The sequence below is a fragment of the Neomonachus schauinslandi genome, chromosome 9, assembly GCF_002201575.2.
Source record: "Neomonachus schauinslandi chromosome 9, ASM220157v2, whole genome shotgun sequence".
Classification (NCBI taxonomy): domain Eukaryota; kingdom Metazoa; phylum Chordata; class Mammalia; order Carnivora; family Phocidae; genus Neomonachus; species Neomonachus schauinslandi.
Window position 1 is genome coordinate 29,350,203 of NC_058411.1, and position 24,033 is coordinate 29,374,235.

General features: G+C 42.9%; 1 protein-coding gene across 1 annotated transcript in view; it reads right to left on the reverse strand.

Annotated features, from left to right (window-relative positions):
* Window positions 1-24,033, reverse strand: part of SIPA1L1 (signal induced proliferation associated 1 like 1) — a 368,372-nt gene that overhangs the window by 113,180 nt on the left and 231,159 nt on the right. The window contains exons 5-6 of the mRNA XM_044918349.1: window positions 21,498-23,298; window positions 1,806-1,936 (exon numbers count right to left, since the gene is read on the reverse strand). Of these exons, the coding sequence (XP_044774284.1) occupies window positions 1,806-1,936; window positions 21,498-22,995 (1,629 nt within the window). The 5' untranslated portion in view covers window positions 22,996-23,298. The remainder of the gene's footprint in view (window positions 1-1,805; window positions 1,937-21,497; window positions 23,299-24,033) is intronic.

The following is a 24,033-nucleotide window of genomic DNA, read 5'->3' on the forward strand; positions in this document are numbered from 1 at the left end:
GGGCAAGGCCTCTGGTATCTCTTAGGTCCTCCTTACCGTATGGAAAGTTCTCTTGAAACCTCCCTTCTTCCTTACCTCCCCCAACCCCATAGTATATAATCAGCCACCCCTTACCATCCCCGTGCAGCAGCTCTTTCTGCCCACGGGTCCTGCTTTAATAAACCACCATTTTACACCAAAGACTTCTCAAGGATTCTTTCTTGGTTGTGGGCTCCGGACTCCACCCCACTGAACCTCACCTATATTCCAAAACCCCATCACAGTGACAGGAACGGGGGAGGAAATCCCTCACTTAGAAAACTCTGACCTCTGGCACAAATGATGGTAGGAATTGGCGTGGCCCGGGGGGGGGGGGGGGTGGGGTGAGGGGGAACAGGTGACAACAGGAGGACAAAACCCCAGAAGTAACAGGCTGACAGAAATCCAGGAAGCCAGAAAGAGGCAACCACCTGCGTCCAACTTCAAAAACAGTTGCGTTCTCTGTGCTTTTTATGTTCAACAAAAGCATTTACCCTGCTTAATGATTAGCTCTGGTGTGGACAGAAAGTATAGTAGAGCATGTGAGCTCTTAATTCTCTCTGGCCACTACATACAACCCATTAGATACTGAAGTCATGCCTTTAAAAATCCTATTTTTAGGGGCACCTGGGTGGCTCAGTTGGTTAAGCGACTGCCTTCGGCTCAGGTCATGATCCTGGAGTCCCGGGATCGAGTCCCGCATCGGGCTCCCTGCTCGGCGGGGAGTCTGCTTCTCCCTCTGACCCTCCCCCCTCTCATGTGCTCTCTCATTCTCTCTCTCTCAAATAAATAAATAAATATATCTTTAAAAAAAAAAAAAAAAAAAAAATCCTATTTTTAATTTCCCTGGAGTTCAAGCTGAGGAACAATTACAAAGTGAAGCCAACCCCTGAAACCTGCCTTGTATCCAAGGAGGGAAATGGAGTAAATGTCCTATTGAAACTGGTTTCAAAACCATTATTTTCTAGATACCTCAGGGGGGGTATTAAGCATTCATGTGCAACAACAATCCTGAAGTGAATTTGGCACAGAGAGGCAATAATAAATTCGTAACTGGCGCAACTGTACACATGTTCAGAAAGAAAACAAAGGAGAAACCTCATTGTCCCAAACTTGTTCATGAGTTTATACCACCACCACCAACACAAAAACTGCTTTGTTGGCTATTTTATTTTTCCTTTTCTTTTCTGACCTGAATTTCATTTTAAAATAAAAACTCATATATTACATGTGCTTCGAGTCCTAAAGAGCCCTGAGAGCCGGCCTCACGCGCAGTGAGGTAGCCTCGAGTTCGCCGGGTCACTCTGGGTCCCCTGACAGCGGGGGGAGCAGGCCCAGGGGAAAGCCAAGTGGAAGTGGAGAAGAAAATTCTCTTTCCCTCTTCTTGGATCAAGAACTGTCCTAAGCAACAGTTTGGAAGAGCGAGTTAACTCTTGGGTGACCCTCTCTCTTCTGTAAGTCCGCTGGCTAAGTGCTCCCGGCCGGCCGAGCAGTAGATGCAATATGCACTTTGGAATCCTGAGGACCCAGTTTCCTAGAGCCACACTTAACTGATGCATCTTTCTCCGAATCAAAACTCCCATTCATTTATTGCATCTACCCAGGGGTCAATAGAAAGGAAGGATCCAAATCTAACCATGATGTCCACCCCCATCACCACCAGAACGAATGAAAGGGGCCTTTGTTTATGCTAAGACATTTGTAGCTATGTGCTATTACACTGAATTGTTTTGCTACTTTGACTCCCCACTCCAATCAAGCCTCAATCTTTCTGGTTTGCAACTTACCTCACTCGTTCTAAAAATTATTCGGTAGTTGTATGGAGATCCATTTTCCTTCGTTTCTTCTGGTTTTTCCCTTCGAATGCTCACAGCCACCGGACCAAGATTCTCATCGGCCCCAAAATAGTTCCAGTGTTCTTAGGTAAAAAAAAAAAAAAATTAGACAAAGCAAAATTAGAACACTTTAAAAATGTTATATTCTGGGTGATATTCAGATCACTCAGAGAAGTTCTGTCAATAAAATGTAAACACATTTAGCAAATATTCCTCAATGAGTTATAAAACAGAGACTTAGCTACACAAGTTTGGTCTCCGAGGAGGTAACACTGAACAGAGGTGGTCTGTTGCATGGTTTTTTTGTTTTTTTTTTTTAACTACTCTGCAACTTACTACTTTACTAATTTTTTTTTTTTTTTTTTTTTTTAAAGATTTGTGTTCTGTCCCTACATTCTACTATTTAGGTAGGCTACACTGTGTGGGCTTCCTTGCCTAAGGGAAGGTTTGTGCCAATGATTCTTAGCTTTTGTTAAAAAGCAAAAAAAACAGAAAACAACCCTACACCTGTTGAGAATAGAGTTTGAGGATTGAGGGCTTTCCCCCAGATTAAAAAAGACTTCCCAGGGGCACCTGGGTGGTTCAGTCGGTTAAGTATCAGGTCATGATCTCCGGGTCCTGGGTTCAATCAAGCCCTGCATCCCCGGTCTCCCTGCTCAGCAGGGAGTCTGCTTCTCCCTCTCCCTCTCCCTCTGCCCTGCCCCCAACTTGTGCTCTGTCTCTCTCTCAAATAAAAAGGAAAAAAAGAAAAAGAAAAGAAAAGACTTCCCACAACTGGAGAGAGGAGAAAGGCCTGTGAGTCACTGAGCCACACTCTCTATCAGCTAGAGTAGGGTCTACGGAGGAAAGAGCTTCTAAGAGCCCTTAGGAGACAGAAGCTGAGTGAGGCCCGGAACTCTGGGCCTCACCAATGGTTCCCAGACAATAAGCACTAGAGGCATCCTGCAGAGCCAAGAACCCGAAGGGCATGTTTGGGCTGGGATAAAAGATCTCTCCTAGGTAGGCAGTGTGGCCAGATGACTGACGATTCAGGGCCCTTTCCTCAACGTGCTGGCACTGCAAAAGGCCCCAAACCTTAGCATAACCTGGGGTTTGGGGGAAAGTCTCCAAATGACTGGTGTTGAATACCTTCCTCTTGATCAGATGGGAAGTCAGGATCAAAATTAAATTAATTTACAGAAGAAAATTTTAAAAATGATATTCACTATACACTAAGCATATACTTCTTTAAAAAATTAAAAGTGTTGATACACATAAGAGATGTTCACAGATGAGGCAGTCCATAAAACACAGAAATGTATGAAAAACTAAAGTAGCTAACTTATTTTTCAAACCTCCACAATACTTTACAATGTCCTAGCTCACCTACATGTGACATGGTGGATGGTGGAGTCATGACATGGTAAGTTATCCTCATAGAAAATGCATACATTTGAAAATACGGGTCGTTCCCATACAAGATATAAAAGCATTTGAAAATCCATGAGAATAAAAAGAAATAAATAAATAATAAAGATGTCTACTCATGCATTTGCAAATACTAAAGAGTGATTATATAATGATAGCGTGAGGGCTCCCCAAGAACATTATCACAATCCATGGAAGTTCAAATAAGAAAACGCAATGGGACCACAGGCAATGAACGTCTCCCGGCTGGACACCTGAGAAGCAACCCAACAGGCGTCACAAAGTTCGTGTACAAACACTCATGTACACTCTCCAAGCACAGCGCCTGAGAATCCTCACTCTCAGAGGCTGTTTACTACCACTTTGCATATCAGTTTAATAAGCTTGGCTGTCTGGTCTTCAGGCTCCCAGCTCATCTCAGAGGTGTGATCATCGCAGATGCTGACCACGTCCAGAGCGTGGGGCTGACACAGACTCACGTGCAGACAGTGATGTGACAGCAGAACGGACGACCAGGAGGAAAGCAAAGGCAGGAGGCAGAAATCGTACAAAAAAGCGGACGAGAACTTGAAGAAAAACCAGCCCGTGGTCTGGGGCCATTTGGCGAAGGCGCACTTGCGTGACTTGCTAGCGCGCCTGACCACGGCCGCGTGGAACGACACAGCGCGCGTGGCGGCGGGCAGTACGAGCCTCACGCGTCACACGCTGTTCTTTGCACTCTGTGGACCAGACTGACTCCAACTCTCCAGAAAGTCCTCCAACACACCCCACACCAGGAAGGGCAGGTGAGACGGCCGTTCTCTGCTGCTGGAGACGTTCGGGGCTGCTACAATTCACGGCCAGTAACCTCAGCCGCCCTCAAGCTGTCCCCGGGGCAGCTCTCGCCCCCTTTCCCCGGAGCAGAAACTGCAAAGGTCCTCTGTTCTCCTTCCACCTCCCCCACCTCCCCCATCTCCCCTCCCCTCCCCTCGGTCTCAGCGAATGACAACACTGTCTACACCACAAGGAAAATAAAGAAGCCACGTCAGAAGCAAGCGTTCTCATTTTCTACCATCATAGGCATCAACTGACCTGGATCCAGACTTTTGCTTCCTTTTCCTTAAAATCCCAAACCCAATCTCCCCCTCAATTCTGGCCTCCACTCATTGCACCTTCCCTGGGACTCCAGATGCCTTGATCCCCCCTCTTCAACTTCAACGTCTCTCTACTTGCTCATTCCCATCATCACTGAATCAGGCTCATGTCTCCATCTTTAAATGTAAAACTTGTCCTCAACTCCTTATCACCCTTCGGGTTCTCTCCTGTCTTTGCTTCCAGTAGCAACTTCCTGAAAGGGCTGCCTAGTTCCTCACCTTAGAATTACTACAATCCGACTCTCATTGCACAGCCACCAATGACAGCTTTGAAGCGAAAACAAATTGATACTTTTGGTCCTTATTGTGCCCCAATTCCCCCTAACATCTAGCACAGATGATCATTTTCTCTAGAAACACGTTTACCTCCTGGCTTCTGAGATACCACCCTTCGCACATTGTCCTTCTGCCACTCTGGCTGTTCTTACTCTGCTGCCCTTCCCTTCCTATCGTGAACATTGCACCCACGCTCAGAACGAACTTCTACTGTCACCTCAAAAAAGTCTAGATGCCCCCTATAGACGTCTCAACCCCCCCCCTCCACCCTGTATCTTCACATCCTCCCAGTGGAACTCTGACCATGAGCATCTGCACACATGAACTCATTACCATCCTCAGAAACCTGCACAGCTCTCTGCAGTCCCGATTTCAGCAACCACTACCACATGCACCTAGCTGCCCATGCCAGACCCCCTGGGAATTCCAGCTTCTACATAGCTCTCAAATCTGCCTACCTTCTTTCCCACCCCACTGCCACTGACTAACCCTCATCATCCTCTAGCTGGATGTTTGTAGGTCTTCTAACTGGTTTGCTTTTACCCAAATCACTCACACAGTAGCCAGATGATCCTTCTAAGATGCAGACCTGATCATCACTATTAAGTTTTATTTTTTTTTTTTTTTAAAGATTTATTTATTTATTTGAGAGAGCGAGAATGAGAGAGAGAGAGTACATGAGAGGGGGGAGGGTTAGAGGGAGAAGCAGGCTCCTTGCTGAGCAGGGAGCCCGATGCGGGACTCGATCCAGGGACTCCAGGATCATGACCTGGGCCGAAGGCAGTCGCTCAACCAACTGAGCCACCCAGGCGCCCCTATTAAGTTTTAAATGCTATGGTTTCCCAAGGGTCCTTGAATACTTTCCATGCCTTCCCGAAGGCCCTCTCAGCCTGTCGAGGGCCTGTCACTCCAGTTCCAAGTCAGATCCCTCCATCATCCTTCCAAACCCGCTATACTAAATTTTTCTCAGTTGCTCAAACTTCACTATGCCCTTTCTCACCTAAAAGACTACCTACATTCTTCCCACAGCTCTACTTTATTTGACTAAGTCTCTTCACCCTGCAGGTCTCAAATGAAATGCTATCTAGACATCCTCTAAAAAGTGACAACACTGGAGCAAAATCAAAGTTTACTCTGTGTGTTAATTCCAATACTTCGTTTTAAAGTAAGAATTCATAAAAGACAAATTATTGAAGTCAAATATTTCAAATACAAAAATTTAGAAATATTAGTACACAAAAAATATAAATTCATAAAAATGTAAATATTAAACACTACCACTTTAGTATAAATTGGCAGATAAAATTAAAATAGTGTTATTCTGAAAAGAAACTAAACCCTACATAAAACTGAAGAATGTTTACAAGACAGAAAAAATCTGGGTGGCTCGGTCGGTTAAAGATCATTTAAAAGTTTTATGTGTGGCAATCATCAAATCCTACCATATTTTCTTTGCAGTTTTTCACAGCTGCTAAAGAAGTACATTTATGAGTTGGAGAAATGTCCATGAGATAACTATAATTTCTAATACTTTCTTCAGACTCTATCTTCAAACACACCCATCTCTGGTTTGATAACTCTAGGAAGAGCTTTTTAAACTTACAGGTGTATCTGTGCAGAAACGTCCATTTTTTTTTTTTTCCCTTGAAAAAGAGCTCTAGCTATTATTTCCAAGAAAGCATGTCCATTTATTGATCTACTTCAGTTTCATCAGGGTAGATGGAAATCCTGGTCTGGCTTCTGGTGTTAAATTCACTACTATCATGATCAGACACTGCTTGTTCAAAACGTCTTTCCACTTGAGTGAGATTATTCTCATGATAAAAGCCTTGTTTTTTGTGTGTACTGTCCGTTTCCTGCTCCTGAGGATCACAGAGGTCTAAAAACATACCTTCTCTACACGAACATAACTTTATTCAGTTCAAAATCCTAATGCAGTGTGTAACTCTGATAGCAGATGTTCAGAACATCACCTTAAATTCAATTTCTGAGTCCTTACACTTTGATCTCAAGACAAATGACTGATTTTTTTTTTTTTAACCAAAACACCAGCCTTTGGGGGGTCTCCTCTCTGGTCCTTCTGGCCAGTCTTGGCTCTGCCTGTCCTTCAAGCTCAGTGGACTCAGAACCTTCCCCCTAGCAGCCATCTACCTGCACACTGAGTTATCCATCAACTGCAGAGAGCTCTTCCAACCAGACCCACAAATCAGCTTTGTCTTTTGCAGGAATGGAAGGGGGCAAAGGGGAACAAGAATGGAGGAGTTGCAGAAGATGAGGCTTACAGAAAGGCCGGAAGCCTGTGATGAGAGAAATCAGGATGATGAAGTCTGAGGGAGGAGGGGGAAGGGAAGAGGAATTGGATATTCAAGCAGGGTGGATAAACTGACTGATGGAGGAGTTGAAATACAGGTATTATGCCACCAAAACTAAAGACATTTTAGCGCCAGCATAACGGAATGCCAAAAACCAATACTGCGAACACTCTATTAGAATGATATAATGCGGGGAAGTGAGGCACTTTGCCAAGCATTCTATCCAATATGCGTGTCCACCATGACAACGTAAGTATTTCCTTCTTTTCTACGGATGTGGCAGCTGTGATTTAGAGAGAATAAGTCGCCGCCCAGCCATAACCAGCAAGTAACAGTACCAGATTTCAACCACATGATTTTAACTACTGATTTCAAAGCTCATTTTTTAGCCATTTTATATTAACATTATCTTCCCCAAAGTTTCCAAAATTATATTATGAATACAAAAAAGTCTAATAAAATGTGATGCCTAAAGGGATCAACTAGCCAGATCATGCATAGAGAAAGCTTTCTTGAGCTCAAATTGCTTAAAGTGGCCAGAAGGGCAATTTTGGTATTTTGTGCAAAATAACTGGATTTTGGATCAGTTTCATATTCCCAGAAAAGGTTTAGATTAAAGCATCTTAATCAGAAATCTCTGAAAATATCTAAAATCAGATTTTTAAAAAATAAAGAGCTTGTATCAAAACAAGAGCTTAATTCCTTGATGTGCTGTAAGTCAAGGCTCCACTGTGTTTAAAGGGAGAGATATTCACATTTTACCCATTGATGGTTGATTCCCCGCTGCCCTCATTTTCCATATTTAACACCTAAACAAATGTTTAGCCTGAAGTTCTTAGTTCTGGTTCCTGAGTTTTAACAAAGATGATACAAAGAGTGTCAATGAATAGTTCTGCCATCACTAGAATATTCCACATAAATAACTGTATTTTTGGTTGACACATTCACAGTAATAAATAATTTCACCTTCTGAGAAAGGGGAAGTAGTAAGTAGTTCAAAGCTCCAAGTAATCAGATCAAGTACAGTCACATCTCCTGGTTATGAGCTGCGTACAAGGCAAAAAAAAAAAAAAAAAAAAAAAGATAAGCCTGGTATTTTATCTGTAAAGAGGGAAGGGAAAAATACAATCACAGGAGTTACAGGGTTCAATCAGCAATTTTTGGATCGTTTGTGTTGCTCTTCACAGTATTTGCAGACTCTATATTAATACTTCAGTTGTACATTTCTCTAGGGAGACCAGCAGAATCTGCACTGTGCAGAATTATGAACAAAATACATTTTTTATAAATAATTTGTAAAGTTAAAGTGTTTCTTTAAAATGGGAAACTGAGAAATTTAAATAAGGAAAATAGACACAAGAAACACAAAACAAAGAAAGAGAAAGCAAATGAAACGTAGCTACTATCTCACACCTAACAAACTAGCATCCACATTTCTCAAGTGAAAACCGGGGCTGGCTGGAGTGGACACACTCATACTCTGCTGCGGGCACTGTGATAGCAACATATGCTAATGTCACAAAAACGATCCTGTTCTCATCTTGGTTACCCCAATCGACTGTGCAGAAGGAAAAACGAAAACCCTTCCATTGTCCCTAGAAAAGTCATCTTAAGTAGCTGCAGAAGGGGCCCCTGATGATACTAGTGTTGAGCAGACAGACTTGGGCCTCCCTCCATGTCAGCAGGTCAAAGAATGGAACTGACAATGACAATTATTTCCCCATTTTCAGTATTTTAAGCTATTTTTTCCTAGGACAGTGTACTTGCTAGGCTACAAGCGTGCTACATGGTAGTGTCGTGGACCCACATGCTTCCGCAGAGCTGCTCCTCTCTGCCTGTCAGGGCCAGGTTGTTCCGATGTTCGGTTTTCCCAATAACGAGGTTAGAAAGAGAGGACAGATCTAAAGTTAGGAGAAAAGAAAGAAAGGAAAGAAAGAAAAAGAAAGAAAGCAACAGTAGCATATTCTGCTCTTAAAAAATGAAACACAGGTTTGGCAAAGTAGAGGTAATAAGAGGCCAACTTTTTAAAGAATGGTTCTTTCCGAGAAGTGCACCACTCAGACAGTCTCTGGTCCCCAAAGGGCTCATCCTAATTATAAGGGTGGAGGTTCCATGAGAACCAAATAGCCCCAGGACTTTGCATCATAATCAAAAGCAGGTCAGAGTAATGGATGGGGACATTTACAAAGGACTGGCCACATGCCAGAATTCTGGCCCAAAGCACTCCACTAAGCTTATAATTATTGTTGCATAAGAGTAATTGTGCACATTTACAAAGTACAGAGTGCTCTGAAGTTCCAATTCTTTTTTCCATAGGTAATTCTTAAGTTGGGTGGTCTACTTGCCAAAATTGCACAAAGTGGTGGGGCTTAAAAGAGCATGTGACTGAGCAGCCCACAATAGCCCCGTAACTTGCCAATACAAGGTAGATTTTAATATGAAGTTATGCTGACATTAATAAATTGCATCAAAATGATTAAAGGGAAAAAAAACACAAAGAAAACTATTTGAAACAAAGGGAAAATAAAGAGTAATAGAATCAGGGGTGCCTGGGTGGCTCAGTTGTTAAGCATCTGCCTTTGGTTCAGGTCATGATCCCAGGGTCCTGGGATCAAGCCCCGCATCGGGCTCCCTGCTCCACAGGAAGCCTGCTTCTCCCTCTGCCTGCCACTCCCCCTGCTTGTGTTCCCTCTCTTGCTGTGTCTCTGTCAAATAAATAAAATCTTAAAAAAAAAAAAAAAAAAAATCTAAAAAAAAGCGTTAACAGAATCAAAATGGGGGAATTTTTATTGGTCATTATCTATGACAACTAGCCAATAATTATAGCTTTTAAAAATTCAAGCTCACTAGTGATTAAAAGAACTAAAAATGTTTTGGGCCTATAGTTAAGTATTCAAAAATATAAACTGTAAGTATTCCAAATAGGCAAGAAAATGTTCAATTGTACAATCTCAACATACCAGGCAGACCTTTCTGGTCTATGCTTTCTTAAGAACAACCAGGCAGTAAAAATTCAAGGTTCCCGTAAATTTCACATCATTAGATTTACAGGACTCTACCTTATGGGTATATGGGGGGAAAGTTACATAACAAGATTTACGTATGGCCAGAGGTTTTTAATCTTATCTATGGATAGAAATTAGGGGGCCCACGAACTTGAATGAAAAAAATATGTATCTTTATTTTCACCAACTTCTAAACAAAATGTAGCAGTTCTATCAATGATAAACAGGCCACAAACTACAGTACTATTAGCAGTGCATGTGACTTTGACACCAAAAGAAACCACAGATATTTTCGTGTCACGTGATAGCTGTTGCAGACATAACAAAATGTCAATTATGCTCATCACTACTCTGAAAGTTATCAGACCTGATACTAGACCATTTTGTTAACACAGAAGAAAGAAACATATTTATTGGTATGTCACAAAATTTTAAACACTTTTGCAATTGTATTTTAATATGCTTTGTATTTTTATTTTATGGACTTAAAAACATTATTCTAATTTGAGTAAAAAAAATTATTCTAAGGTGAAACCATAGGTTTTGCCCAACTGCCAAAGAGGTCAAACGGGGGAAAAAAAAACCCACCTTAGGAATATCTGATATAAACATTATGTATAATAATGAAAAACTGGAAAACCTGAATTTGCAGCAGCTGGAAAACTTTAAATAAATGATGGCACAGCCAATTATGGAGTCATGAAAAAATTTATAAACTGTATCTAATGATCCTATCTTACTGAAAACATGAATAGGCATGTATTAAAAAGATGAAACAAATAAAATCACTAGTAATCCCACAAGATTAATTTTCTATAGTTACTAATTTTTCTGTAATGAATATATGTAACTTCTATAATGGGAAGACTTTTAAAAGTATAAAAAAAATGTACTTGGTTTGTAAATGGCCAGTGAGTATAAAAAAACTTTAAAAGGCTGCATATTAGTGTAACTCTTTACTTTTAATGTTAACATTAATTCAAATGCCAGCTCAGAAAAAAAAAATGTATTTAACATCTAAATGAGAGAAATTACAATGAAACACCAATTTCTAAGTCAACTTTTTTATACTTAAAACACTCTTTGTCCCTCCTTACCAGGGATACTGCAGCAAGGTCCCTCCTTACCAGGGATACTGCAGCAAGAGGTCTTCCTACCTAAAGATGCTTTTGAAGGATCTGGAATAATGTCCCTCAGGGATAGTCAGAAATGCAGTCAAGGGAGAAGTCACTGCTGCCCAGGAGGTCAGGGACAATGCAGTGTGTCTCAAAAAATAGCACAGCCCACAGACTTGTTGGAGGCCTACACCAGTTGCAGACGTTGCTTCTGCTGATGCTCTTCTGCCAACAATTACTTCCACTTGACTTGAAAGCAGTTAGAGGTCGCCTGGGTGGCTCAGTTGGTTAAGCATCTTACTCTTGATTTCAGCTCAGGTCATGATCTCGGGGTGGTGGGATGGGGCCCCGTGTTGGGCTCCTTGCTCAACACGGAGTCTGCTTAAGGATTCTCTCTCCCTCTGCTCTCCCTCGCCACTCATGTGCGCGCTCTTTCTCTTACATACATACATACATACATACATAAAAACTTAAAAAAGAGGTCTCTTGCTGCCCCGAAGATCAGATGAATGGCCTCCATATACAGAGGAGGGGCTCCATAAGAAGCTCAGGAAAGGAACTGATACAATAAAGCAAATATTTCTTGAGCATCTGATTTAGGAGCTCAGGATGAAGGGCTCACTGGGTGTCTGAAGTTATAATGAGGTACACGTTTGGAAGATAGGTGAGACAGGCTTTTTATTACGTGTTAAGTTGTACTGAAATAATAGATCTGAAGAGCCCTTCTTCCCTTGACTCAGCAAAGAGAAGAGGAGCGTATGGGAATCTGTAAGCATGGCAGTCATTTTGACACACTTTGATACAAGAAGTTGGGGAAGCACCCCACTTCCCAAGTGGATGGCTCCTATGTTAGCTACCGTAATTGACTACACCTGAGGTTGTTTTTTGTTTTTGTTTTGTTTTGTTTTTTACTTTTCATCTTCATTACTTTATACTTAGAGAAAAGCTGCAAAAATGGTACAGGGAGTTTCCACAGATCCATGACCCAGCCCCCTCCAATGCTAACATCTTCTGCGACTCCATAACAGTACAATTATCATGATCAGAACCAGGAAATTCACACTGGGACAATCCCATTAACTAATGATTTTACTCAAATTCCAACAGGGTTTCCACTGTGCCTTTTTTGTGCTGAAATCCCATTCAGCATCCCATGGTGTACTTAGTTATTTCTCCTTAGTCCCCTGCAGTCTGTGACAGCTACCTGCTCTTTGCTCGTATTTCCCAATCCACTGAGGTCTGCCTGGTGGTCTCACGTGATTGGACTAAGGGTGTGTACTTTGGGCAAGAGAGCCACAGAAATTTCACCTTCCCAGTGCATCAATTCCTGGGGTCCCAGGTATGGACCCTTATTCAACTCCATTAAGGTGGCATCTGCCAGTTCCTAGCTTTCTCCTTGTGGTTTACAAATACCTTTGGGGAGATACTTTGAGATTATGCAAATCCTGCTTCTCCTCACCTGTCACTCACTGATTCTGCCATCTATTGGTCATGTCTAATACAGTTCATAATAGTAAAATTCAGTCTCAATACGGGTGTTCTTGGCCTGTGGGGACCAGCTGGTGGTCCTGGTTAATTCCCACTAAACCACCCTGACCACACACAGACCTGTTTGTGGTCTCATTTCCTGAAGAGAGAGGAAAAGGAACTGCCACATATTATTCAGGTCTGCAGTGGAACACGAGGTCATGCACAAAGAGGGCCCTCATGGCCTCTCCCTGAGGCTATAAATATGGGACACACTCAACTCAATAAATCTTAGACTTCACATCTGCATGGAACATTCATTCAACTGCGGAACATTCACGGAGCCTGCCTAGGCTGGGGTCCCGGCCTTCAAGGCCTGCACAGACTGGTTACGAACCAGCGCATCACAGGAAGCGCTGTGGAGAAACAAGGGCACGGGGCGACTTGGGGCAGTGCTCGAGGAAGGCCCAGGAGAGGCAGGAGCCGGTCAGGTGGGTGAGAGAGGAAGAGAACACGACATGCGTGCACAGAGGTGGAAGAGGAAAGGCAGCTCCTCGCGGGAACGGAGCATGACAAAGTCTGCCCCATGCTGGCACCCATGTGGGTCCCATCCTACACCATGGTCACTGCCCTCTCATGCTCCAGGAACATTTCTGTGTTAGGAGGTCGCACTACTGTTTCAGCACTAGCCCTCTGTCCTCCCTGTCCATGTCTGGCGAGGCCGGCTGGGGAAAGGGACGCACAGTGCTGAGGGGAAGCCTGCCGCCTGCACTGATCCTTCCAGGCCTTGGTTCATAAACAAGATCACCAGACAACTAAGGAAAACCAACATTAGCATGAGAGAGAAAAATGAGAAAACAGAAAATACAACCCAAAAGATACAGATCGTTCAAAGAACTTAGGAGAAGAAATTTCTAATGAATAGCAATGGAGGAATGTGAGGTATACAAAGTAAGGATAAGCTATTACCAAACATAACTATAGGGAAACAAAAATAATGAGATCCTGGGGATTAAATATGCAATTGCTGACATAAGTGAAAGGCCTAAATAAGAGGATGCAGAGAGGTGCATACCAATCCCTTGTCCAGGAAATAAAATACATACAGAACAGAAACAAAAAGAAACTGAAATTACAACAGAAAAGCACAGAGGATAAATTCAGAAGTTCCACCATCCATCTAAATGGACTCCAGAAAGGGGGAAAAAAATAGATTGTAGGTTTTTAAAACTATTCAGAAAAAAATATAATGGTTGAATTTATGTCTCATGATTCTCAATTATTTCTCATTAACACTCAAATGTTTCTCGTTTGTCTCAAGAGCACCAATCGCAGACTTCAAACACCAGGAAGACAGGTGCATGCGCTTCTGTCAGGCACAGCAGACGGCACAGAGTGGATGCTTAATCAATACTATTTAATCAATGAAGATATAAATATGTACTTTTTCCATAGTAAGCTCTATGCCCAACGTGGGGCTTGAACTCATAACCCCTAGATCAAGGGTTACATGCTGTACTGGCTGAGCCAGCCAGGTGCCCCATGTGTACTTGTTGATTTTTTCTTCCATTTATATATTTTGAGAGAGAGAACGGGCCCCATGTGAGCGAGGGGAGGGGCAGAGGGAGCGGGAAAGAATCTCCAACAGACTCCCCACTGAGCACAGAGCCCAAATCCAAGCTCTAGCTCAGGACCATGAGATCATGACCTGAGCTGAAACCAAGAGTCGATGCTCAACCCACTGAGCCACCCAGGCGCCTCTACTTGTTGATTTTTAAAACTACTTTAAAAACATGAAGAACACTCTTGTTAAGACTGAATAGGATAATGAATTTGTGTGTAAGATATAGAAGATTATAAGCCAAATTATTGGAATTAGGAGAACGATTACTTTCTCCACTTCTGTATTATTAATTTTTATAATAAGCACATGTATACTTTTGTGTGACTTGTTGATTGTCGGTGTCCTTCGCCCTCCATGACAGTGGTCTGTTTCACTTACCATTCCAGTGCCCCACACCTCACCAAGCATGATGTAGGCATTCATGCCTACGTGGCAGCCATGGACATGCAACACTCGGGTCTCCCTTCCAGAAAGGGCTTGCAACCGATTCAGCCACAAGAAATGCAATTACTTGGAAGTCTCTGGCTGTAGCATCTTTCGATCTGCTACAGTTTTCCAACCCAGCCACTCTCTTCCTGGACAGCCCCCATCCACAAACTGAGCATGCTGGAGCTAAGAGGGCCTGGACATTATTGCCCAACGCAGGACTCCTCTAAAGCTTACTCTTCACGCCACTGTAGGACTTTGTTAGATCTGCATCGTGGTTTGAGGCTCCCCGTGTCCAATTCTGCTCTTTTCCTTTCAGGGGTCACATCTGCATCATGGACTGAAGACTTTCCCTGCTCAATTCTGCTTCTTCCCCTTTTTTCTGTCCCAGGCATCACTCCCAAGCCCCAAACAAAACACCTGAAAGCCTATACTGTGTCTCAACATCGGCTTCTCAGAGGACTCCACTTACATATTTGTTACAGGATTAAGTTTATGATATAATACAAATTTACACTATTGCAAGGTTGGACTATATTTGGCAAAGGCAAGAGGTTGGATTTTGAGTACGACAGACTAGAGATGGAGAGACTAAGACACCTGTGCTAAAACTTGGGTAGGAGGCAACGAGGACCTACGGCTATAGCACTGGGAACAGGACAGAACAGGAAGTTAGCAGCAATCTGAAGGTAGACTCAAGGGGCCCTGCCAACTGATCGGAGGTGAACAAGGGGAGAGAGGCATCAAAGAAGCTTCCGTGCTTCAAAACCAAGTAACTGATGATACCAGTGGCACTTACAGCAAGAGGGCAGTGATGAGGGAGACTTGTTTAGGGAGGAAAAACTAAGAAGTCAACATTTGTATGCATGGCTTTGAGTTGTCAACTCGACAGCCATCCAGGTGGAAGCAGGTGACAGCTGGTGAGAAAGATAGCTAGGGGGCACCAGGGTGGCTCAGTCAGTTAAGCTTCCAACTCTTGATGTCATCTCAGTCTTATCTCAGGGTCGCGAGTTCAAGTCCTGTACTGGGCTCCATGCTGGGCATGGAGCCTACTAGAAAGAAAGAGAAAGAAGGGAAAGAAAAGAGAGAAAAGAAAGGAAAGAGGAGTAAGCCTTGGAAAGAAGTGTATGTATGCTAATTATCTTTTCCAAAGAGAATTTCTTAGGTCATTAATTATAAAGGAAATATATAAATCATGCTGATGAACTAGAAATAAAAGATGCAAGTGGAAACAATGTGCTAATAATGAAGGTTGCATAGCTGAGAATCAAATGTGGTTGTGGGAGCTGAAGTAAAACAGGAGACACAGTCAACAAAAGAAGCAAACCAATAAAGCACACCTATCACCAGAAAGCAGGCATTCAGTAGCTACCAGAAAACAAGTCCTGGCATCACATCCTAAAATAAATTTCTCACATGGAACTTTCCAAAGGGGCTAAAGAATAACATAATGGGCAACGCTTCATCACCAGTTCTATTGCAACAACAAATTCTGTTTTTATATGACTGGATCTTAAGAAGATGACCCTGAATAAAGTCAAGTGTTTGCACAAATGCGACCTCTGATGGTTTATCTTGATTTAAAAATAGAACAGAGGGAGGAACAGCTAAGGCACATACCCTTTTAACCAACTTCCACAAACCTCTGGGTTGAGATGGTTCAGGTAATACGGCATCCTGAACGCCTTACAGATCAGAGTCCAGATCACCAGTGTTAAAATTCAGGAGATCACAGCCGAGAAAGAAGAAGACCGTTTTCAACGGAGCAAACATGCAAACCTCCATACCTGATGGCCTCCTTGCTTCTGGAAGCCCTGAGCAGATAAAAAGACGGTAGCAAATCACACTCCTGGTTAGCTCAAGGAGGTATTTAGTGCCCAAACTCTCCTTGAAAGGGCTACCTAAGTAGAGAGCTACCTTCAAGCCAATCATATACAGTTTACGTGATCTCAGTGAAAAATAAAAAACAAGGGTATTAGAACAATGAATTATTATGCATGTATAAAATCTTTCCCTATTAATGTTGGCCAAAATTAGCTGTTAAGTTCAGGAACACAGAGCACAGCGTGGTTCAGTGAAGCAGACTTGTTGGCTTACCACCTCCCGGAAAAATAAACTGTCCACATCAAAACACTAAAGAGCATAATTATCCTTAAAGAACTCTGAACTATAAGACAACCCAACTTTCTCAAGTTTAATGTTGCAGTACTTATAGGAGGATTAAAAAACAAACTAAACACAGATTTTCCAAATAAGCTTAGCTGGATGGTGTTCCCTGATGATCTATACACACCACAGTATAATCCACTAAATCTTCTCAACAGCTACTTGACCTCATCTAACAAACTTGAGCTTCAAGACCAGCTCTTGATAGCAAAATTGAGACTAGATCAGACTGCTAAAACTGTCACTTCCAAGTACACATGAAGTTAAGGCATATATTCTGAAGAAATGATGCTAAAGATGGCTGATTATTTACCTCTCACCCTCTTATCAAGAAAACTGGACATTACAAGAGTATCTGAAATCCAACTATCAAGTGATAGTTCTGGGGCCCAGCATACTGTTGGAACTGGTGTGTGTGTGTGTGTGTGTGTGTGCACCTCTGAAAACAATCAAATCTGATGGTTTAACATTATCAGAAGAATAATTAGATATACAAGCATTAGGAGTGGAAAACTAGTCTCAGATGAGCTTCAGACCAGATAGTGGCAGTTTCTTCCGGCCACTGGGCAGTAGGGAGAGGCCTGTTGCTGACACAGCATCTCCAGCAACTTTGAGAGGGACACCCCACCTGGCGCAGAGACCAGCCTATCAACACTCTCGACCAATGGAGCAACAAACACCACTGCCAAGACCGTGGGCCCCGCTCTTCCACAAACACATCACTCTGAATGGGACTCACAGACAACTGCACACTCGGAGCAAAAACTGGAGAAGTCCCGTACGGCCAGAGAAAGCGAGGTGAGCAAAGGCTAGGAAAGTTTCCTCCTAAACAAGCCATGCTGGCTCTAGGCAACATCGTAACTTTAACAGTTTTCTCCACTTACAAACTTCGTGGGTACCTCCATCACGGTGACTATCTAAATAAAAACTAAACACAAAATACATATATGGAGTCAAGGGGAGATGACCCTATTAATGTTAATGCTATCCTTCTGCCTGGTTTGGGTCTCTCTAAGAAGGCAGTGGTTGCATCCCTTGCACTCATCACGATGACCGCTTCGCCTCGGGGTCCTGAGAGCATTAAGTGAGGAAGTCCACATAAAACACCAAGTAAGGACACAGTAAATGTTAACTATATTATTCCTGTCCTTGAACCTTGGGTGAGTGTCCAGCACGCTAGCAAACCAGCAAAGGGGAGCGGTCAAGAGAAAGGGGTGGGGAGCAGAACCTTGATGCTGTGGTGCTTATTTTATTAAGTGCAAACAGCGGGCTTACATGGTGTAGTCAGATATGCTCTGTAGCCTAAATTCTCAAAATAATGACCTGCATAACAACAGTATGGTATCAGAGAGGGACTGCAGTTTCACGAGCCCAATATAATTAAATTTTACATACAGTGTTGACTGCAGAGTATACTTGAAGAAAGGGAACTCCCAGCCCCCAACCCCCGCCCCCAGACTTAGCCACATGAAGTCAGGAATGCATGAAAGAGCAGAATGCCAAGTATCTGGTCATGAAGAGGTTGGACTGACAGCCAGGCCAGTAGCGTTACACCCTGATGCACCTGACATCAATGTACTCCTTCAACAAGAGGACTCGCTTTCAGTTTCTGATCAGGACAAAAGGAGTTAGCCCATGAATCTCAACGAATCAAGTTGTATAGTAAAAATCAAAATACTTTAACCATATCCTATATGGTGACTAAGTACAGATATCTAACTTTTTAAGTATACAGTTATACTTTAGGGGGCTTCATTTCAGCTTCAAATGAGGTTACTCAGAGCCATAATTTGTTGTTTATTATCATACTGTGACAAATGACCTGCCTGATTTGAAAATTCTAAGTTGTGTGGCCCAAGAAAACACAGCAGGCACTCTGAAACCGCCTCCCACTGGACCGACTTCCTGGATTAACTATTGCTCTGAGTTCCCTCCGTCCAGCACAATGATGAATGCCCAAGGACACAGGCAGGCCCTCTCCAGGGCCACACACACTTTGTTCCCACCAGCTGGACTTCATGCTGACAGAGTCAGGCGGTCTCTTCCCAAACCTGTTTATGCCAGTTGACTTGTTATTGTAATTATGAAATTTAATTAAATATTATGAAAGCTGATGGAATACGAGTATTAAAGATAAATCTTGTTTCTATTAAAAACTAAGCTGAAGGCTTTAGAAAGACTTAATAAAAGCAAGTCACTAAAAAGAAAGCTATTGGATTAGATGTGGGCAAGACAACTATAAAAAAGGAGAAAAAAAATGAAACCTAAGATCTTATAAGACTGGATTGCTTTGCTAGTTAGTCTGTTGTAGCTCTTACAGTTTTATACTGTTAATACAACGTCAAATTCCAAATAGTACGATCACTGTTAAAGAAAAACCCTCGGCCTCACAAGAGTTTGGCAAGTACATTCTTACATATTTTAGTGAAAATAAAATATATTGGGCATGTATAACTTTTAAAGATTCCCTACTTTTAACTGGTATTTTCAATTAACCCAGTTCCAATTATGCTGCATAAGAGGGTATTTTCCATACTTCAAATTAGAAACGACTTTGGATTGGTGGCTTTTAAATTTATGAAATGTTATGATCTAAGCTGGATTCCTCTGGAATATAGATGTCCAAATTTTTTATGCCATACAAATTTCTACCAGATTTAAACATAAAAACATCCTCTTTCCCTTCAGTCTAACACAGCAGAGAAAAGAGCACAGTGGTTAAGAAGAGGACGCCGGTGAGACAAGCAGAAGTGGAATCCGGGCTCCCACACTACTAGCTCCACTTACGTCCACTTAACCTGTAAAGCCCCCGTCTTCTCGTCTGGGAAATGGCATCACGGACGGTACCCTACCTCAGTGGGCATTTTGAGGTTGAAAGGAGAAAAATGCAGGGCATAGGAAATACTTACTAAAAGTTCCTGGTACATAATAAGTGCTCTAAATTGTTCATTAATATTTTTATACTGCCTAATGGATAAAGTGCCCACTACTACATATGTAAAATTATAACCAGTATGTTCTTAATGTGTCTGTTTTTAGCAAGATGGCCCCCACCAACAGACCGCTCAGGAACCCCTGTGGAAAATGTCCCCAGGTACAATAAAGCAGGGGTTCTCAGCTAGATGCAACTTTACCTCCCAAGAGCCATTTATTTGGCAATGCCTGCAGACATTTCCGGTCATCACAACTGAGGGAGGGGTACCTACTGTCATTTAGGGTGTAGAGGGCAGGGCTGCTGCTAATCTGATCCTACAGTGCACACAGGACAGCCCCCTCCAACAAAGAAGTATCCTGGCCCAAATGCCAAGATGGCAACACTGAGAAGCCTTGTCAAGGTATATAGGACAGTATATAAGGAAAAGGTGATTTCTAAAATCAAAACTCCATAAAATTATTGAGAAAACATCGACTGCTTAAAAATGGAAATGGCATTTTCATTATCATGTTGTCAAGTATTTATGACAGACATTTAGAAGACATGGATACTTAGCAACAAGACAAGATTCTTACAGTCAATAAACCCTTATGAATACAGTCTATCATGTAATGACCTTAGGATAAGTTTTATTCCAATGTGAACAATGTAATACAGCTACCAGGAGCACTAGAAGTGGAACTTCATTTGGAAGAAGAAGTCTAAGTAAGATTCAAAAACGCCGAAGCAGTATGTGGAAAGTCAAACTGCTCTAGTACTTTGCATCCAGGGGACCACTCGGTCAGGCTGCGGAGACTCCTGAGCTAGCTAATGGACCACAGTGTAGGTCCTTCCTTGGCGAGCAGCCTGCTTCTCAGCTTGGGTACTTGTGGACTTAATTAAGCTCACTCTTCAATGAATTATGTGGCTCAAAAACATTACTAGATTGCTCCTAAGACTTCGTTTAAACTACTTATTGTTCAGTAAATCACAGGGCCTTTCTTAAAAGCAGGAGATGAAATATAAAGTCCAATCCAAAAATATATATCCCTCCCCCCACCACACACAAAACAGAAAAGACTAAAAAGGAAGTTACCAACATGTTAAGGGTACTTATCTCTTCAGCCCCTTTTCTACCCCATTCTATAAGACCTAGATTTGACTCTTGCCTGAGACTTATTGGCTCTGCAACTTTTGTCAAATAACGTAATTAATGTTCACTAAAATTCCTATCAAAAGGATAGGAATGTGTAAGCCCCATTTACCGATGAGAACACTGAGGCAGAAAAGAAATGGTTCTGTACTAACTATAAAAGTGCTAAGAAAAGGCAGCATTGTTTTTGTAGTCCTTATAAAAAAAAAAGCTATCTTTAAAATATTTTCAACTTTAGGGGTGCCTGGGTGGCTCAGTCGTTAAGCGTCTGCCTTCGGCTCAGGTCATGATCCCAGGGTCCTGGGATCGAGCCCCGCATCGGGCTCCCTGCTCTGTGGGAAGCCTGCTTCTCCCTCTCCCACTCCCCCTGCTGTGTTCCCTCTCTCGCTGTGTCTCTGTCAAAAAATAAATAAAATCTTTAAAAAAAAAAAAAAAATATTTTCAACTTTATGGCATTTATCTCTCAAGGTAACAGAGCAAGTCTTTTATACAAAAACTACAATTTCATCCACTAAATAAAAAAAACCATTAATATTAAATATACATTTTTATGCCTGAAAGAAGTAACTCAAAAACTCAAAAAGACATAAATGGTAGCAAATACATTTAACTATTTTAACCATCATGCTACAGGATCTCCACTCACCCTTCTGATAGAAGAATTTCCTGTAATAGTATGCGCCCAGATCCACGTGCTCCACGATGTACCTCTTCACCCTGTCCAGATGCAGCACAAGGCTGTCCTTGGGCACCTCGAGTACGGCCACTCCTGCGTTTGTGCAATGGGAACTAAGCGTGGACTCAAAGGAGGCACTTTCACACCCACTAAAGGAACCAGAATTTGATTTTGACAGGCTGATCTTCCTTTCACCTTCTCCACCGATCTCGTTCCGAAAATACGGACAGCTCAGTACCAGCTCATTGCTCTTATCGTCTCCCTGGTCCATGCCGAGGCTCCCCTTGGAATTCAGGTCCTCCGTGCTGCCCATCGGGGAGCTAAAACTGGCCGAGTGGGACAAAGGCCCCGAGACCAGGGAGGCCACGGCAGCGGCCGATGCCCCCGTGGTGGTGTTTCTCCTCTTGATAACATTGTGCCTGTTCATAATCGCCTCATTCAAGTCAAATAATATACTCTGGACATCGTAGTGGGCAAAGCACTTTGGGCATGTCCAAGGCCTGACAGAGTCTTCCGACCGGTTATCTTCCAGATCCGACGACTTCCCAAGCTCCTCACCTTTGGCATTGCGTAATTTCCGAAAAATGGACGAGTCTCCGGTTTCGGACTTGGAGCGGCGCTTGAGTGGTTTTTCCCTTTCCTTAAAGAGCCTGAGGTTGTCTCTCTGGGAGATGGGCCCGTCGATAACATCCAGTGAGAAACCGGAGCCCTTGCCCCCGCCGGTGATGAGGAAGTCGCTGAGCTTGGTCGGAGTTGGACCTCGATCGGACTTGTCGTCTTTGTAGCCCTTCAGCAGATCGAAGAAGCTTTCCCCAGACGTTCCCTGCTTGTCAATTGAGGAGGTGCTACCGTATTCCCTGTGCAGAGACGGCCCAGTCTTGTAGGTGGGCGAGGCACATTCATCGAAGCTATCCACGTCGAGCTCACTTATGGTGATGTCACTATTGCTCCGTTGCCGGACCCTGCGGAGAGCCTTCCTGGGGGAGCTGGGGTAGGCTTCGGGCAGCAGAAACCTGCAGTCCATGCCCTCCACCGGCCTCGTCTTGTTTCTCAGCGTGTTCTGTATGCTCTTCAGCATGGCTGAGTCACTGGAATTGAGGCTCACAGAACTTCCCTGACTCACAGGACTGCTTTTGGAGGACAGGCTCTCAAGACAACTTGAGGTTTCTACTTCCTGGCTTGAACGGCTAGATTCTTTGACGTTTTCCTTTCGTGGGGGCCAATCCGCAATCCTAGCCCTAACCCCCATCTTGGGGACTCCGGGGGTGGAGGTTATATGGTGAGAACCTTCACTTCGGGGGGGCCCTACCGGAGCCATGACTGAGGACCCTAAGCTGCCATTCTGAGACCTGAAGCGCCGCATGTAGAAGTCGTCGGTGTGGACTTTGGGAGCGCCATCCGTGGCGACAACCGAGGCCCTTTCGGGGACAGCGGGCCGCTCTGTCTGCGACCGTTTCAGGCTGGTCATGATGGAGAAGCAATCAGACTCAAATCCCTGCACAAAGGACCATCATAGCTAAGTTTTAAATGTGCACTTCCCTTTTGGAGAACGGCTTCCAGAAAATACAGCAGTTGCATGAGATCTTAATCTTTTTCATTTAAAAGGTAAAATGACGCCTTATTTCCAAACCTCTGAAAATCCAGATCTTCAAAACATTATAATCCACAATGGTTCCCTTTGCTTTGCTTTCACAGACAGCTTTCTTTCAGAAAAAACTGAATGGAACTTGTATTACTGGGACTCTGTGATTGCCACAATCCCATGCTTTCTCTAAAAGAGAGAAGAAGGACAATTAGAATTAGCATTTGATAAATACCTCTAAAAATAAATATGCAATTGCTAAAACCAGAGACATGAAAATAAAAGACTCAATAATGGACTGTGGGTCACAGTTCACAGCCTATCTTTTTGGTAAAGCAGGTTTGAAAGAAAGTGAAAGCATTGAACAAAATCAAATGATACAGATCTTGAAAGACTATTAATACGTTAGCTTCACTGAACTAATTTCATGTAATAGGAGGGGGTGGGGATCTTGTCCCGAGACATCAAGGCTCCTACCCCAAGTGCGGACCAAGTCAGGCTCCAGTGACCTCCAATAACGTAGAACATCACGAACCCCTGTGCTGACCAGAAGTTCGAAACATGACCAGCAGAGTTCACTAATTAGAGCAACATATAGTCAGTTTTTAAACAAGACTAAGAATCATGTCATCCGGGACACTGCAACACTCACTTTTTAGTATCTTTCATCTTTCAAAACCCTGCTTGCTTTTTTGGTTTCTTTACAAACGCTTAACAGAGTTGGCAAGAGCAAATACAATAGAGAGAAAATAAACAGGGTTTTCCCGGAGCCATTACATCCACTAGCACTCCTCTGTATTGCCCTCACTTTATTACTTACCCCGCGAGGAATATCTCAGGATGAATCCCGCATTCACCACCACCTCTTCCCCAGCTCTCTTTAGTCTACTCTTGAAGCTAGAAATATTCCGCTAATTAACAAAA